This window comes from Protomyctophum parallelum (assembly GCF_964188405.1).
Source record: "Protomyctophum parallelum genome assembly, chromosome: 4".
In the NCBI taxonomy this organism is placed as follows: Eukaryota; Metazoa; Chordata; class Actinopteri; order Myctophiformes; family Myctophidae; genus Protomyctophum; species Protomyctophum parallelum.
The window spans coordinates 45,514,721-45,533,110 of NC_139700.1; the positions used below are offsets into that span (position 1 = coordinate 45,514,721).

Below are 18,390 nucleotides of genomic sequence, written 5' to 3' on the forward strand. Positions count from 1 at the left end.
TTCATTTAGTTTTAGTCACATTTAGTCACCTGGAATGTTTTAGTGTTATAGTCTAGTTTTAGTCGCATAAATGTGATGCGCTTTTAGTCGACTAAATCTACAGTTGATTAAGTCGACTAAAATATTTTTTGGCGGGCCTTAATGCCGTCTTAATGACTGATTTTACACTTGCTGAAAATAGCCGATCTACAAGCTCACTTGTGGGCTTGTAGATCTGCTATTTTCAGCATGCAACCAAGTGTAAAATTACTTATACTGGATATCTTGTCCACTAGTCCCTTCCTAACATTGTATTCTAGTTTGTATTTGTTGACAAAATTGTCAATATATTTAGTCTCAGTTTTTAATTTGGTTTCCATTTAGTCTTCCTCTGTGAAAAAGGGTAGTCGACGAACATTTTCCGTCTTAGTTTTAGTCGACAAAAAACAACACTGATTGGAATAACAGCTTTGGACATACTAGGCCTATGAGGTTTCCACCCGACAGAGACATTACGTATATAAGTACTTTGAGGTTTCCACCCGACAGAGACAATACGTATATAAGTACTGTGAGGTTTCCACCCGACAGAGACATTACGTATATAAGTACTGTGAGGTTTCCACCCGACAGAGACATTACGTATATAAGTACTGTGAGGTTTCCACCCGACAGAGACATTACGTACATAAGTACTGTGAGGTTTCCACCCGACAGAGACATTACGTACATAAGTACTGTGAGGTTTCCACCCGACAGAGACATTACGTACATAAGTACTGTGAGGTTTCCACCCGACAGAGACATTACGTACATAAGTACTGTGAGGTTTCCACCCGACAGAGACAATACGTACATAAGTACTGTGAGGTTTCCACCCGACAGAGACATTACGTACATAAGTACTGTGAGGTTTCCACCCGACAGAGACAATACGTACATAAGTACTGTGAGGTTTCCACCCGACAGAGACAATACGTACATAAGTACTGTGAGGTTTCCACCCGACAGAGACAATACGTACATAAGTACTGTGAGGTTTCCACCCGACAGAGACATTACGTATATAAGTACTGTGAGGTTTCCACCCGACAGAGACAATACGTACATAAGTACTGTGAGGTTTCCACCCGACAGAGACAATACGTACATAAGTACTGTGCACAAATCAAATAAAAAACGTGAGGTCGGCGATGCTGTACCCACATGAGGCGGTACAGTGGGAGGAGCAGTGGTGGAAAAAGTACTCAGTACTCAGTACTCTGTTTTTTGTAAAAGTACCAATTCTGCAATTTAGAACTACTTCGTCACAAGTAAAAGTACGGAATAGAAAATGTACTTGAGTAAATGTACAAAAGTATCGGCATCAAGATGTACTTAAAGTACTAAAAGTAAAAGTTCTCATTGTGCAGAATGTGCCATTTCACAAGGTCAAAATGTGTAGAAATTTTTAATCTCCAAAGTATCTATTAGTAACTCAAATAATTGTAGTGGAGTAAAAGTACACATTTTGGCTTCTGAGATGTAGTGGAGTAGAAGTAAAAGTATTGGAGATTGGAAAGTACAAATACCTCAAAATTGTACTTAAGTGCAGTACCTAAGTAAAAGTACTTAGTTACTTTCCACCACTGGGGAGGAGCAATGCTGTGCAGCTTGGAAGCTGCACGTGACAATTTGATGACTTTTTAAAGGGATTGTGACATTAAAAAAAAGGTTTTGGAATTGTTCTTGTTTTTTTTAGGTTTTCTAATCTCAATTGCACCCAAAAAACATGAACTTTTAACATTCAGTAGATTTTCTGTGATCTGGGGTTTTCTGGCTCAAACAGGTGCTCTGATTTGCCGGCAGTAAGTGACATGACTTACTGCAAATATATGTCAATGGGAGTGTCAATGGGATTTGCCAGCAGATGTCACTGTTTCACTGTGTTGCCTGTTTTCATTGTAGCTCAAAAGGCCCAAAAAAACCCAAAGAAAACTTCAGACCACAGAAAATCCACTGAATGTTCAAAGTTCAGGTTTTTTGGATGTAATTGAGGTCATAAAACCTAAAAGAAAAAAGAAAAAGAAATGAAAATGAATGTCATAAAACCTTTAAAACCTGAAGTGAAATTAAAAAAAAAGAGTAAGGTGGTTGCACACTGGACGCGTTTTTCGGGAAAACCGACGGAAAAACGCTGCAAAAAAATCCGAATACGTGTCAGGTGTGCAGGGACCTTTATACGGCGTTAAAGTCATCAACAAACTATGCTCTAAAACTTGGTCAAATAACTGGCAAAGATAGTGAGAATAGCTGATAGTCACAATAATAACATGTATCCGTGGAACAGAGTCAAACTAAATGCAATCTTGGGAACCCATCTGCAAAAGGGAAAACAGCGCCCTCTTCTGTCTCGAGAGACTAAACGATATGTAATGCCTTAACTCATACAATTCCAAAGTGCTTGTCAGGGTGGGGTGGGGTTGGTGTGTGTGTGTGTGTGTGTGTGGGGGGGGGGGGGGGGCGGGGGGTCCAAAGTTCAAATATGATTATTTCCATTTAGAAGACATCTATGCGTTGTCCGGCATCCGGTATAGTGTGACTTTAACCCATTCTGACCGGGCACCCATTTTGGTGTCGGCATCATGTCATGCTTTAGCTATTGAAAAATAGCAGATCTATCGCGCCACTGAGTGGCGCGATACGAGCTTGTAGGTCTGCTCTTTTTGAAAAATCGAAGAACGACTGACATTTTTAGAATCTGATCTCAGGTCAGAATGGGTTCGTCAGACCAGTGTGTGTCCCAGTGGAAACCTCGTATGAATCTGATCTCAGGTCAGAATGGGTTAAAAAGGGGTTAAGAGTCACAGTTATGCTCTGCTGTTGGTATCAAAAAGAGTTCTCCATTCGTACAGTGCTCCCCCTGTCGTATATTGAAGGTATTGCAGTACCAGAAAGCTCCTCCAGGGGGAGTTTGGTGAAACTGGATATTTGGAGAGAAAAAAATGTGTAAAACACTTATTGTTTATTTATTATTCTTCTTCGGTATAGGCACACATTCCCAAAAGATCTACAGTGTTGTGTCTACGTATGGAAGTCCATTGGTCCAAAACATTACTTAATAAATATCACAATGGATGTATTCGTGATATGTGAAAAAAGAGAAAGAGAAAAACTAAACAAAAAACACCACAAACACGTGTGCACGTGCATGCGCACACGCACGCACGCACAATGAAATAAATGTTATTTATTTCATTGTTTTTATTTATGTTTTCATTGTGGTAAATATTGTAAATATTTTCGAACCAAAAGACTTACATTCCTAAGTGATGTGCTGCAAAACACGAGTCTGTTAATATTGGTAAAACAAACAAACAAAGTACTAATAATATTTTTAAAAGAAAAATGTTTTGTCTTTTATGTTGTCACTCTGGAGGCGGGTCACATTCTTCTTGTGGGGGGAGTGGCCACTCTGGCTCCTCCTCCTCTGCTCCAACAAGCTCCTCCTCCTTGCTGTGTTGCTCCTCCTCTTCCTCGTGGATAGCGCTGATCGGCTCGTTAGCAGCAGCTAGGAGATATCGCAGTGTTCATGTAGTCGACTAAAACTATGATGAAAAATGTTCGTCGACTGACGAAAACTAAATATATAGGACTACTAAGCTAAAAATAGCCAAAATACGAGCACATCTTATTTTAGATGACTAAATCAACTGTAGATTTTGTTGACTGAAATATTCAATCAAATGAAAATAAACATTTCAGATAACTAAAATATGACTAAATCTAAATTGGAATTGTATCCAAAAGACTATGACTAAAACTACAGTACATGTACACACTATAGACATTATTGTATTCAAACATTTTTGGGGGGTGAATATGACATTTTCTATGAATTCTTTCTTCAATAATGGCAGATCTACAAAAAAAATATTAACCTTGGTTGGAGAGCTTCTGGGCTTCCTGCGTGTTGACCACCATCTCGTTCTCCTGAACACACAAACAGAAAGGTTACAACTGGAAACCTTTTCATGTCAACGACCCCCAAAATGGACAGGCTATGTTGTGCCAGGGACCTCCACAAGTCAAGTTTTGAGTTTAAAATGTTATCAAATCATTGTGAATGCTCTAGGGCTGACCTCGATTAGTCGAATAGTCGACTAATCGATTGGAACGTGTCTCAGTCGACTGACCACCTCTTAGTCGACTGAGCAAAAAAATAATAATATATATATATATTTTGTTTTTTTTTTTGCCCCAAAGGATTGTATATAAAAATACAATATTTACAAAAATATACAAAAATATTGTATTATTCCACAGGCAGTGGCAATGTGCCACTGCCTGTGACTTGAATCGCACAGTGCGCTGGCCTGATAGACTCCAGAATCTCAATCTCACCTGCTGTGCTCAATCTGGCTAATGACAAGCCTCTCAGTTGTTCACAAAAAAAAACATTGCCACACAGGCAGACACACTCCACATGCACATTGGAGATTTGAACAGTCAGAATGTTCAAATGTGTTTATGTCCCCCACAGACCTAGTGGAATAATACAATATTTTTGTATATTTTTGTAAATATTGTATTTTTATATACAATTTTTTGGGGCAAACAAATTATATATATATATATATATATATATATATATATATATATATATGTATATATAGCCCTAGAATGCTCACCTATTAAAGGACCACTTCACCACTTTTCAACCTATCTTCATATAATAGGTCCTCACTAATAATCATGAAAAAATGGCACAATTTTTTTCTACTCAGTCTGTGTCTCATAGGAGGGCTGTGGGCAGTTTAGAAACCGTCTTACAGTGACATCATCATTAGGCAGATTTTTTTTAAACAAGATTATTTTACAAAAATCTTTAGATTTTCATCATTGTGAGAACGATGGCTTCCATTTTTGCATTGCAACTTTTCAGGACTAGAAAGACTGCAGTTTCTATTAGCTTGTATTCCCCATCGATGATGTCACTGGAAGACGGTTTCTAAACTGCCCACAGCCGTCCTATATGAGACACAGACCGAGTAGAAAAGAAATTGCACCATTTTTTCATGATTATTAGTGAGGACCTATTATATGAAGATAGGTTGAAAAGTGGTGAAGTGGTCCTTTAAAGGTATATTCAGTGATTTCACTCAAAAAACCTTAGGTTTCGTTTTTGGCTGTGGGACCCAGCCTTTCGTCCAATCAGGATAGAGAGTCAAAAACGAAACCTAAGGTTTTTTGACCCCCAGGGGTTAACTGGGGACAGGGAGGAACTCCTTATATGGCCAGCACACTCTATAGTCAGTCCTGCTTTATGGGGCAGAGACATGGAGAACAACAAAGACCACAACAAATAAAGTGCAAACCTTCATCAATAAATGTCTCAGAAGAATCCTGAAAATACACTGGCCAGACAAGATCAGCAATATAGACCTATGGACGAAGACCAAACAACTCCCAGCAGCAGATGAAATCGGACGAAGAAGATGGAGATGGATCGGGCATACACTACGTAAGCCAGTGTCAAACACGACCAGACAGGCTCTGACATGGAACCCCCAGGGGAAGAGAAACAGAGGTCGGCCCAAAAACACCTGGCGGAGGGATCTCCAGACAGACACCAAGAGGCTGGGAGGCACCTGGTCGCAGATAGAAAAGAACGCCAGTGACCGAGAACTCTGGAGGTCCCTTGTCGACGGCCTATACCCTGGAAAGGGTGTCAGGCGTAAGTAAGTAAGTACACTCTATAGTAGGGAGGATTATCACAACAAAACAAAAAAAATAAGTGATATTTGAATTAAGTGAAATCACTGAATATACCTTTAAGTCCGCTAGCCCTTAACAAATATACAATATATTTGGTCTAGCTGCACTTCTAAGGCAATTTGACCCTGTGTCTAGGTTGGGTCTAGGTTGGACACAACTGGTTTATAAGCAGACAGCCTATTAGATCAATGGTAATTTTTTTTAATAAAAAAAAAAACAGCACTTGCGCTAGAAACCTCGGTTCAAATCTGGGACTAGAACAGGAGAGGTATGGAGTGCAGTTTTAAGAACCTTTAGTGTGCGTGCGTGCATGCGGGTGTGCATGTGTGTCTGTGTGGAGTGAAGTGCGTGTGTGCATGTGTGTCTGTGTGGAGTGACGTGTGTGCGTGCGTGTGTGTCTGTGGACCTGGTGGTTCTCCTGGCTGAGGACCTTCTTCCACATGAGGTGGTTCTCCTGCAGATGCTGGCTGATCGGGCAGAACACGGCTCTCCTCTTCTTCACCGCTGCTTTCTCTGGACAACATGGAGGACAACTAACATTTGACAGTGTATAGACATGGCATAGAAATATGGGGTCTTCAAACGTTTTTTTTTTAACCCATTCTGACCGGGCACCCATTTTGGTGTCAGCATCATGTTATGCTTTAGCTATTTAAAAATAGCAGATCTACAAGCTCATATCGCGCCACCGAGTGGCGCGATACGAGCTTGTAGGTCTGCTATTTTTTTTAAATCGAAGAGCGACTGACATTTTTAGAATCTGATCTCAGGTCAGAATGGGTTCATCAGACCAGTGTGTGTCCGGCGGAAACCTTGTATGAATCTGATCTCAGGTCAGAATGGGTTAAAGGCCACGGACCCCTTAGACGAGAGAGATCATACATTTCAGAGATCATTTCAGAGATAAGTTCATACATTTGTTTGACAGCTCTATCGTCAGTGTTGTGTCAGTTTACGATTTTGTTTTGCTTATATTTTGCTTATATTCTTTCCGTCCCATAGCTGGAGCGGTGGGGCGTTGCCATAGCAACAGGACCAATGTTAAAAGCTGCCGTGAGCCTCAACAGAGTATACGTTTGGGTCAGTATATACATACGGACCTGGCTGATAAGGTCCGCTATAGCATCCTCTAGTGGCGGGTCCGTATATATACGGAAACATAATTAATATGTTCAATTACTGTACTTTGTACTTTGTCCTGTACTGTACTTTTGTCCTCCCCGTCTACGCCAAATGTCCTGCAAACATAACTTGTACATCCGCTTTTTTTTTTAAGACCCTTGGTCTAGATCAGAACTATAATAACTTCGCTCCTTGCGTGAAAATATCTCAATTAATATGGATTTTGTATTTGGCTGCGGACACCCCCATCTGAAAATAGTTTGTGGCAGGGACCCCCTCCCCCATATAAGTTCACAAAATGTTATTTTAACTTTAAACAAACCACTTTGAGAACCAATTTCCTTACGTGACGCCTCAGAGCCGGTGGACGCAGTGTCTTCCTCGTTATCATCCTCATCTTCCTCGTTATCATCATCATCATCATCGTCGTCGTTGACGTCATCATCACTAGGGCCCTCCTCCTCCAGCCAGCGGCCGGGCATCAGGGAGGCGGAGTCATAGGAGCGACAGAGCGGCGCCACGATGTGCGTGATGAAGGACTCCTGCAGCTGGGCGAGCTGCGGAGCCGAGCGGTCCATGAAGGGGCTGATTGGAAGACCCAGACTGGACTCCTCGTCGCCCTGCGGAACGGATTCACAATGCATATCACATATTTTAACCAATGGTGTAAAACCAAATAACAAAGTGCATTTACCCAAATACTGTACTGTGCTCAGAGTTACAGACCTGTAAGGGTCCATTTGGTTCCATGTGGACATTCTCAGTTACAGACAGTGGTGTAAAGTAACTAAGTGCATTTATTCAAGTACTGCATGTACTTGTACTTTTACTCTGCTCGGCCCGGCTGTGGAATGAAATGATTCCCCCTCGTCCACTGCCATGTTGTTAAGGATGTAAATTACCTGTTGGTAGAACCTCGTTAAGGATGCCCTGGGTCCATTGTAAATGTTACCTGTTGGTAGAACCTCGTTAAGGATGTAAATTACCTGTAGGTAGAACCTCGTTAAGGATGTAAATTACCTGTAGGTAGAACCTCGTTAAGGATGTAAATTATACCTGTTGGTAGAACCTCGTTAAGGATGTCCTGGGTCCATTGTAAATGTTACCTGTTGGTAGGTAGAACCTCGTTAAGGATGTGAATTACCTGTTGGTAGAACCTCGTTAAGGATGTCCTGGGTCCATTGTAAATGTTACCTGTTGGTAGAACCTCGTTAAGGATGTAAATTACCTGTAGGTAGAACCTCGTTAAGGATGTAAATTATACCTGTTGGTAGAACCTCGTTAAGGATGTAAATTACCTGTAGGTAGAACCTCGTTAAGGATGTAAATTATACCTGTTGGTAGAACTCGTTAACGATGTCCTGGGTCTATTGTAAATGTTACCTGCTGGTAGAACTCGTTAACGAGGCCCTGGGTCCATTGTAAACGTTACCTGCTGGTAGAACTCGTTAACGATGCCCTGGGTCCATTGTAAATGTTACCTGCTGGTAGAACTCGTTAACGATGCCCTGGGTCCATTGTAAATGCAGATCTCTACGTTTCAGCGGCCCATTGATGTCAGCCAGTTTAATGCACATCTGACACACCAGCAGTCGGTCGTTCTCATTGGACCAGTCAATGCCGGAGGCGGGACCGCCACCCAGCTATGGGAAGGCAATTTAGTTATGATACTGACATTTAAACATAACACACATAAAACATAAAAATACAGTTGCTATATCGGCATTAAGCAGTAGTGGAATCAGTACTACTTAAGTGAGAACTACTGAAAAATCGTGAAAATGTGTCTCAAATCTTTTTGAATATATATTCTTTCAGATTTTCAGTTTTTAACTCAAATCTTTGCTTCTGGGGGGGGGGGGGGTCCCTGGTACAACATATTTTCAGATGGGGGTCGGCGGCCAATTACATATAATTTTTGGGGGTCCTTGACATGAAATATTGAGAACCACTGATGTAGAAACATGAGGTTTTTCCGAAAATACTATTTAAAAAGATCTTTTTAATTTTGACGTCAGGCCTAAATGGGTTAATAGTGTTTTAGGATGTTACCTTGGCGTTGAACTCGGCCAGGAAGTCAAAGTGCTTCTTCAGGTCGGTGGCGAGGATGGCTTCGATGACCAGGAAGCGAAAGCGCTTGAACTCCACGTGACCCAGGCTGGACAGGAAGTTGAACTCCGGGCGTGACAGGAAGAGGTTCCAGGCAGAGGCGGCGTGATGATTCTCCAAGACCGACCGGTCGTTGTAGAGGACCGCCTAAAACACGCACGCACACACACACACACACAAACACACACGCACACCCACACGCACCCACATGCACACGCATGCTGTTTTAATAGTTATTTCACCTGACATGTGTTGGTGTGCGTACCTGTGGTCTGACATGTGTTAGGCCTCACTCACACCTAAGACACACTTGTGTCCTGTGTCTTCTGTGTGTCATGGCCGCCTCAATGCATTTCCAATGGGAGTCACATGGTTTCATGACACAACCGAGTTTCATGGCTGTCTTCTGCCCCCCCCCCCCCCCCCCCCCCCCCCCATGCAGCAAGGTTGTGTCTTCAAACCATGTGACTCCCATTGGAAATGCATCGAGGCGGCCATGACACACAGGACACACAGGACACAAGTGTGTCTTGCGTTGTGTCTTAGGTGTGAGTGAGGCCTTAGTGTGCGTACCTGTAGTCTGTACATGTGTTAGTGTGTGTGTACCTGTAGTCTGTACATGTGTTAGTGTGTGTGTACCTGTGGTGTGTACATGTGTTAGTGTGCATACCTGTGGTGTGTACATGTGTTAGTGTGCATACCTGTGGTCTGTACATGTGTTAGTGTGTGTGTACCTGTGGTGTGTACATGTGTTAGTGTGTGTGTACCTGTGGTCTGTACATGTGTTAGTGTGTGTGTACCTGTGGTGTGTACATGTGTTAGTGTGCATACCTGTGGTCTATACATGTGTTAGTGTGTGTGTACCTGTGGTGTGTACATGTGGTTAGTGTGTGTGTACCTGTGGTGTGTACATGTGTTAGTGTGCATACCTGTGGTGTGTACATGTGTTAGTGTGCATACCTGTGGTGTGTACATGTGTTAGTGTGCATACCTGTGGTCTGTACATGTGTTAGTGTGCGAATATACCATGTGGTCTGTACATCTCTTAGTGTGTGCGTACTGCGTACCTGTGGTGCACTGGTGGCCACCAGGAAGGCGTTGGTTCTCCCGGGGTGGTCGTAGTCGTGCATGGCTGCCGCTACGTAGAGGGCCATGAGCTCTAGAGCCGGGATGAGAGCAGACAGACGGCCGTATCCCTCCTCTCTGTCTGAGGGAGACAGACACACAGAGAGGCAGTTAAGAGACAGACAGACACACAGAGAGGCAGTTAGACACAGACAGACACACACACACACACACACACACACACACACACACACACACACACACACACACACACACACACACACACATACACACACACACACACACACACACACACAGAGAGACAGACACACATAGAGGCGGTTAGACACAGACAGACAGACACACAGAGAGACAGACACACAGAGAGACAGACACACAGAGAGGCAGTTAGAGACAGACAGACAAACAGAGAGGCAGTTAGAGACAGACAGACAGACAGAGAGGCAGTTAGACACAGATAGACAGACACACCCACACACACACACACACACACACACACACACACACACACACACACACACACACACACACACACACATAGAGACAGACACAGAGAGGCAGTTAGAGACAGACAGACAGACAGACAGACAGACAGACAGACAGACAGACAGACAGACAGACAGACAGACAGACAGACAGACAGACAGACAGACAGACAGACAGACAGACAGACACACACACACACACACACACACACCCGCAGGTCGATGCGGGCTGAGCCGAGTCCATATATTTTTACTTTACTGGCGGGTTTGTTTAGAACATTCTGTTCTAAACCTTTTTTTTGTGCGTCCTTGAACAGTGGTGAGTTGTCTACTATACCATCTCTCCTCATCCCTGTGTTCTGACGGTTTCTGACCGACACTCCAGTTCCGAGTGATATATTGTATAACCACTAGCAGTGCAGCAGCACCTATCCCGTTTCCTTCAGTGTGCGTGTGTGTGTGTGTGTGTGTGTGTGTGTGTGTGTTGGCGCGCACGTGTGGGGATTGTAGGCTAAGTGAGGAGTTGGACAACGCTTTCAGCGTCTGTGTCTCCAGTCCTGTTGTTGTATAAACTCTACTGCTATTATGTCTGCGACGCACAGGTGAGTCTTTCTTTTCTCCCCGCAACCTTTCTGTCTCCTCCCAATCTCTGCCAAACCCATGTCGCACACGTGTGTGACAAATTAATTGCATGCGTTCAAAGATATATTTGACGTGTATTTAATGTTTGCGGGTTGCGGGTTGCCAGGTCGAGTTGTGAAAAGTATCTGGTGGTGCGGGGGGGCGGGCTGGGCCGAGTCAAATTATTAATTAATGCGGGACCCGCGGGTCATAAAAAACCCTGAACCTGAACAACACTAAACACACACCGGAGTCTGTCTCATTTATCTCCAAAAGCCCTTGAATAAAGAAGTACTGTCATTATGGCCAAATACAGATAACTCTAAATGGGTTGAGTGGTGAGCGTAAACACCGAGGATTGTACCTGAGGAGTTGTGGTCGGTGATGAAGGTGTGGAGGCCGCTGGGGAGGCCGCTGGTGGGGAGGCTGCTGGCGGGGGGGCTGCTGGGGAGGCCGGGCACGGGCTGGGTGGTCAGGTACCACACGGCATGCAGGACGTCTGTGGCGTGGACCCTGTTATGATCTGGACCACGCAGACAGACAGACAGACAGACAGACAGACAGACAGACGGACAGGACAGGACAGGACAGGACAGGACAGGACAGGACAGGACAGGACAGGACAGGACAGGACAGGACAGGACAGGACAGGACAGGACAGGACAGGACAGGACAGGACAGGACAGGACAGGACAGGACAGGACAGGACAGGACAGGACAGGAAAATTAATTCCAAGTATTTTGCACTTGCAAAAAATGGCTTATTTGTAGCTCATGAATTGTGGTTTTACAAGTATGCAAAGTACAGAGTACTGTTGTATTAACTTTAGCCCACACAAAACGCCTACTATTTGAGTGTTTCCTGTCTTCACCAGTAGGGGTCACTCAAGCAGCGGTGCAAGAAGCATTCACTTTTCTTTTTAATCGAGTAAAAGTACTCAAAATACTCAAAGGCATGTGTTAACATTTTTACTTTAGTATTGGCATTAACATATACTTGCAATACCAAAGTATATGAATATCAGTAATAGTATATATCATTATCAAGAGAACACTTTTATGGCATGTCAATGTATCTGTTCTACTGGAATAATAATAATAATAATAATAATAATAATAATAATAATAATCTTACATGGTATGTCTCTGTAGCCGTTCTCCAGGGCGTGGAAATAGTTCATGAACTCTTGGACGGGGATTTGAAACTTCTCAAACAGACCAGCGTTTGCAAACAACCTGTAAGACACCTGAGAACACAAGATACTATAGATGAGAACCCCCTAGCAGTCACCCCGTAGCCCTACTGTGTACCTCACCCCCTAGCACTCTGTTGCCTATGCTTTGGATAGATGTAATATGCAGATAATTCCATTGCTGGTGTCATACAAAAGTAGTGAAAATATCTACAGTACAAGCTCACGAGTTCCTAGATCTGCTCCTGCAGTATACTTGCACAAGTTGCACTGTACCACATGGATTTGCCACTACTCATAGGTCAAGTTGGCGAGTTTGGGATCAAATCCATGACCTTGTCACAGGCAAGAGCTTGACTGAGTTACCCAGACAATTCATATACTTTATTACTATTTGTCTGAAGGTGTATTTATTAGGATTTTGTCTGTACCTGTAAATAGTTTCATGACTAAACTACGAGGAGGGGTGCAGTACTTAGTTTAGACAGTTTTTGGTTTAGACTAGTCATTGGTTAGACCAGTCATTAGTCCTACAACTGCAACTTATCTCAAACCCTCACCCTAAACCTAACCTCCCACGGGGCAGCACACCTAAACCTAACCTTGACCCATGTCTAACCAATGAATAGTCTAAATTAAGTATGTACCCCACGAGGAGACGTATGTGTGTGTGTGTGTGTTTCCGTTGACAAGACAAGGACATGTTATCAGGTGGTCTATCGGACGTTCATGAAAAGCTATACACAAAATAGTATAGTGTTTAGTGAAGGAGGCTTCTAGGTCACATGACAACATCCATCTCTCTGATTGGTTGGGAGGCCGGCGTGCAACACATGTTGTGTTGTTGTTGGTGTTGTTGTTGTTGTGATGCCTTTGGGCATGCTATTAACCCATTTAGACCTGCAGGACGATTCTACAAATGTCTTCTAAATCCTGACAGTTTTCAGAAAAACCCTATGTTTCTATGTCAGTCGTTCTCAAACATTTTCATGTCAAGGACCCCCAGAATTATACGTAATTGGCCACCGCCCACCATCTGAAAATATGTTGTTCCAGGGACCCCCCCAGAAGCAAAGATTTGAATTAAAAACATTCACTGTGAAAGAATATATATTCAAAGATTTGCACTACTTTTTTCACGGTTTTTAAAAAATAGCAGACCTACAAGTTCATAGGGCTTTTAGATCTGCTATTTTTCAATAGCTAATGTATGTATAACATAATTCTTAAAACACCAAAAGGGGTTCCTGTCTAGAATGGGTTAAGTTTCTGTTAGGAAATAAAAGCTAATCATCTGATTGAGGAAACATTAAATAATGGGTCTCGTGTTCGGAAAAGAAGAAACAATATATGGACAGTGTATATTTTATGATCCGGCAGAAAGGATAACAATGCATGTAACGGGAGAGGGAGATAAGACACCTGAAGGCTTGCATGCTGCTATTTTTGCAACGCTAAGCCAAGCAGTCCTTTTAAAATTACCTTTGTTTTGCTAAAGTCCATGTTACTCGACAATGAAAATTTTCCATAACATCTGGCGCTAGCGTCAGGCAACATTTGGCTTGATTAAGCTAATGTCAATTAATTGGATTGTTTAGTGTTATGGCTTGTTTGGCTGGACAGCTGGGGAAGCAAGTCAAAAAGTGAAATGCACCATGCCCCAGGCCACAGGCGGATGCCCCATGCCACAGGCACATGCATGCAAGCGACCTCAAGACAGACAGACAGACAGACAGACAGACAGACAGACAGACAGACAGACCGTTTTGCCTAGCTTGTAAGCTGCTCACTGCCTTCACAATCACTGCGTTCGCAATAATAATAATAATAATAATAATAATAATAATGTTGCTATACTGTACATACAGTAGCAACAACAATCCCAAAAGGGGTTCCAGGATTGAAAGGTATAGCCTATAGTTACGTATAGGGGTTCCCGTTCTAAATTGGTGAAATACATTATTTTTATTTTATTTGTTTGACTAAAATGAATGGCTAAAACGGGACTAAAACCTTTTGAGTTTTTCGCTGACTGAAACTATGAAGGATAGCAGTGACTAACCGGATCTGCGCCAGAACGAGATCATCTTGTGAATGGCTATTGTATCCAGTGCCGTGTCATTAATCAGAAGGTTCATTGTTAACGAAATGACTATCCCTATCTCTAACCCTAACCTAAACCTAACCGCAAGCACGGGAGCAAACCTAAACCTAACCGCAAGCACGGGAACAGTGCATGTTCGGACTAGCGGGACTTCGGATCTATGGGCAGTTCCCATTGTATCCAACGGTGCCATCAACGAGCATTATGTTATGTTTTAGCTATTGAAAAATAGCAGATCTACAAGCTCATAGCGCGCGCTACGAGCTTGTAGGGCTGCTATTTTAGAAAAATCAAAGAACGACTGACATAGAAACATAGCTTTTTCAGAAAACTGTCAGGATGTAGAAGACATTTTTAGAATCTGATCTCAGGTCAAAATGGGTTAAAATAATAGGGAGGGGTGGATGGATGGAGGGATGGATGGATGGATGAGCAGATGGATGGACGTAGACTCACCTGGCTCAGGATCCGCCCAGTGCGTCCGTTGGTCTTGTCCGTCAGGGTGAAGATGGGGAAGTTCCAGTTGTCCAGCTGACTCAGCAGAGGTTCCAGTCCCTCCATCACCAGAGGCTCCGGAGCCTCCACAGCGTCGTCCTGGCAGGGAGGGAGTGACACGTTGGTCCAACATGGTGCTACTCAGGAGGGAGTGACACGTTGGTCCAACATGGTGCTACTCAGGAGGGAGTGACACGTTGGTCCAACATGGTGCTACTCAGGAGGGAGTCACACGTTGGTCCAACATGGTGCTACTCAGGAGGGAGTGACACGTTGGTCCAACATGGTGCTACTCAAGAGGGAGTGACACGTTGGTCCAACATGGTGCTACTAGGGAGTGACACGTTGGTTCAGCATGGTGCTACTCAGGAGTGAGTGACACGTTGGTCCAACATGGTGCTACTCAGGAGGGAGTGACATGTTGGTTCAACATAGTGCTACTAGGGAGTGACACGTTGGTCCAACATGGTGCTCCTAGGGAGTGACACGTTGTTCCAACATGGTGCTACCCAGGAGGGAGTGACACGTTGGTCCAACATGGTGCTACTCAGAAGGGAGTGACACGTTGGTCAACATGGTGCTACTCAGGAGGGAGTGACACGTTGGTCCAACATGGTGCTACTCAGGAGGGAGTGACACGTTGGTCCAACATGGTGCTACTCAGGAGGGAGTGACACGTTGGTCCAACATGGTGCTACTAGGGAGTGACACGTTGGTTCAGCATGGTGCTACTCAGGAGGGAGTGGCACGTTGGTTCAACATGGTGCCTCTAGGGCAGTGTTTCTCAACCTATGTACCGCGGCACTTTACTGTGCCTTTGAAATCTCCAGGTGTGCCTCGAGATTTTGACCAAAAGTAACACTAGCCCTCCCCCGAAAGCGATAGATAGGCGTCCTATTGTTGCGTCGTTGTTGTTGTCACACGTCTAAATAGACATGCGAAAACAACATGACGACGGAACAATAGACTCTTCACTCTTAACGACCATCGGCCATAGAAATGTTAATCGCCTGGCAACTTTACTGTATAAATGGGGCACAGCACAGACATTTCGCTCCCTCCAGAAAGACACCACCAGAACCCGACAGCAGCACACACAGCGCCGCCGAGTCACCTCCACCTGACGACGGCCCAGAAACAACGGCGGCTATTAACGCAACGCCTACAAAGAAAGCCCCTGCCAGACTGTACCGCGATGATTACATGAAGTTTGGATTCACGTTTACTGGGGATAAAACGTACCCGATTCCGCTGTGTATAGTTTGTGGATTCAAGCTTGCAAACAGCGCATGGTTCCGAGTAAACTGAAGCGCCACCTTCATACCAATCATGATGAACTCGCTACGAAGGACAAACACTTTTTCGTGAGCTTGAAAGAAAAAAAGGAGAAAGACACAACGAAGCAGGCAAGTCTCTTGATACTTGAAAGAATATCCAGCCATCACAGCCAGCGCAATGGCAGTGCTGCTCCCCTTTTCCACAACCTACCTGTGAGCTTAGCTTTTCAAGCCTGACTTGAAAATGAAGAGCTCCGTGTCTGTTTGTCCAGCATCCAGCCAGGATAAAAACTCTTTGTTCAGGAAAACAAGACAGAACTTGTCAAAAATATTTACTTTTCTTTTTATCAATTGTTTTTTACGATTTCCTTTGTACAAAAGTGCTCAAGTTTAAGACCATTGTATTGTGGCAAAAGATTTTTGTTCTTGTTTTTACAACTCCTTTTTTTATTTAGAAGTATTACTTTGCATTGACAAATTGAACATGTGTGTGCTACATTTTGTATGAGTTTTCAAAAATAAATTGGTGAAACTGAGGCACTGTCTCTGTCCTTTTCTTTCTCTTTAAAGTAATTTGACGAGTGCTGTCATGTGTGTTTTTAAAAGTATATTGGGTTCATATATATATATATATATATATTATATATACAGTATATACACACACACCATATATCTAGGTGTGCCCCGAGATTTTTAGGCTATGAAAAGTGTGCCCCGGGACAAAAAAGGTTGAGAGACACTGCTCTAGGGAGTGACACATTGGTTCAACATGGTGCTACTAGGGAGTGACACGTTGGTTCAACATGGTGCTACTCAGGAGGGAGTGACACGTTGGTTCAACTCAGTGCTATTCGGGAGGGAGTGACACGTTGGTTCAACATGGTGCTACTAGGGAGTGACACGTTGGTTCAACATGGTGCTACTAGGGAGGGAGTGACACGTTTGTTCAACATGGTGCTATACTAGGGAGTGACACGTTGGTTCAACATGGTGCTACTAGGGAGTGACACGTTGGTTCAACATGGTGCTATTAGAGAGTGACACGTTGGTTCAACATGGTGCTACTAGGGAGGGAGTGACATGTTGGTTAAACATGGTGCTACTAGAGTGACACGTTGGTTCAGCATGGTGCTAATAGAGTGACACGTTGGTTCAACATGGTGCTACTAGAGAGTGACACGTTGGTTCAGCATGGTGCTACTCAGGAGGGAGTGACACGTTGTTTCAGCATGGTGCTACTCAGGAGGGAGTGACACGTTGTTTCAGCATGGTGCTACTCAGGAGGGAGTGACACGTTGTTTCAGCATGGTGCTACTCAGGAGGGAGTGGCACGTTGGTTCAACATGGTTTTACTAGAGTGACACGTTGGTTCAGCATGGTGCTAATAGAGTGACACGTTGGTTCAACATGGTGCTACTAGAGAGTGACACGTTGGTTCAGCATGGTGCTACTCAGGAGGGAGTGACACGTTGTTTCAGCATGGTGCTACTCAGGAGGGAGTGACACGTTGTTTCAGCATGGTGCTACTCAGGAGGGAGTGACACGTTGTTTCAGCATGGTGCTACTCAGGAGGGAGTGGCACGTTGGTTCAACATGGTTTTACTAGAGTGACACGTTGGTTCAGCATGGTGCTAATAGAGTGACACGTTGGTTCAACATGGTGCTACTAGAGAGTGACACGTTGGTTCAGCATGGTGCTACTAGGGAGTGACACGTTGGTTCAGCATGGTGCTACTCAGGAGGGAGTGACACGTTGTTTCAGCATGGTGCTACTCAGGAGGGAGTGACACGTTGTTTCAGCATGGTGCTACTCAGGAGGGAGTGGCACGTTGGTTCAACATGGTTTTACTAGAGTGACACGTTGGTTCAGCATGGTGCTACTAGGGAGTGACATGTTGGTTCAGCATGGTGCTACTAGGGAGTGACATGTTGGTTCAGCATGGTGCTACTCAGGAGGGAGTGACACGTTTCATCATGGTGCTACTCGGGAGGGAGTGGCACGTTGGTTCAGCATGGTGCTACTAGAGAGTGACACGTTGGTTCAGCATGGTGCTACTAGAGAGTGACACGTTGGTTCAGCATGGTGCTACTAGAGAGTGACACGTTGGTTCAGTATGGTGCTACTAGAGAGTGACACGTTGGTTCAGCATGGTGCTACTAGA

At 43.9% G+C, this 18,390-nt stretch overlaps 1 protein-coding gene and 1 long non-coding RNA gene across 3 annotated transcripts in view; one reads left to right on the forward strand and one right to left on the reverse strand.

Annotated features, from left to right (window-relative positions):
- Positions 1-388: 388 nt before the first annotated feature.
- LOC310856954 lies at positions 389-2,887 on the forward strand. Its single transcript, XR_014569114.1, has 4 exons — positions 389-471; positions 1,102-1,675; positions 2,086-2,554; positions 2,799-2,887. It is a non-coding gene; the product is annotated as an uncharacterized lncRNA (long non-coding RNA).
- Positions 2,888-3,377: 490 nt separating this feature from the next.
- Positions 3,378-18,390, reverse strand: part of LOC310856953 (cGMP-inhibited 3',5'-cyclic phosphodiesterase 3A-like) — a 69,755-nt gene continuing 54,742 nt past the window's right edge. For both annotated transcript variants that reach the window (XM_083762538.1, XM_083762539.1), the window contains 10 exons: positions 14,913-15,050; positions 12,295-12,406; positions 11,524-11,682; positions 10,035-10,174; positions 8,911-9,114; positions 8,340-8,501; positions 7,205-7,478; positions 6,143-6,249; positions 3,900-3,951; positions 3,378-3,529 (listed from right to left, as the gene is read on the reverse strand). In XM_083762538.1, the coding sequence (XP_083618664.1) occupies positions 3,387-3,529; positions 3,900-3,951; positions 6,143-6,249; positions 7,205-7,478; positions 8,340-8,501; positions 8,911-9,114; positions 10,035-10,174; positions 11,524-11,682; positions 12,295-12,406; positions 14,913-15,050 (1,491 nt within the window). In that variant the 3' untranslated portion in view covers positions 3,378-3,386. The remainder of the gene's footprint in view (positions 3,530-3,899; positions 3,952-6,142; positions 6,250-7,204; positions 7,479-8,339; positions 8,502-8,910; positions 9,115-10,034; positions 10,175-11,523; positions 11,683-12,294; positions 12,407-14,912; positions 15,051-18,390) is intronic.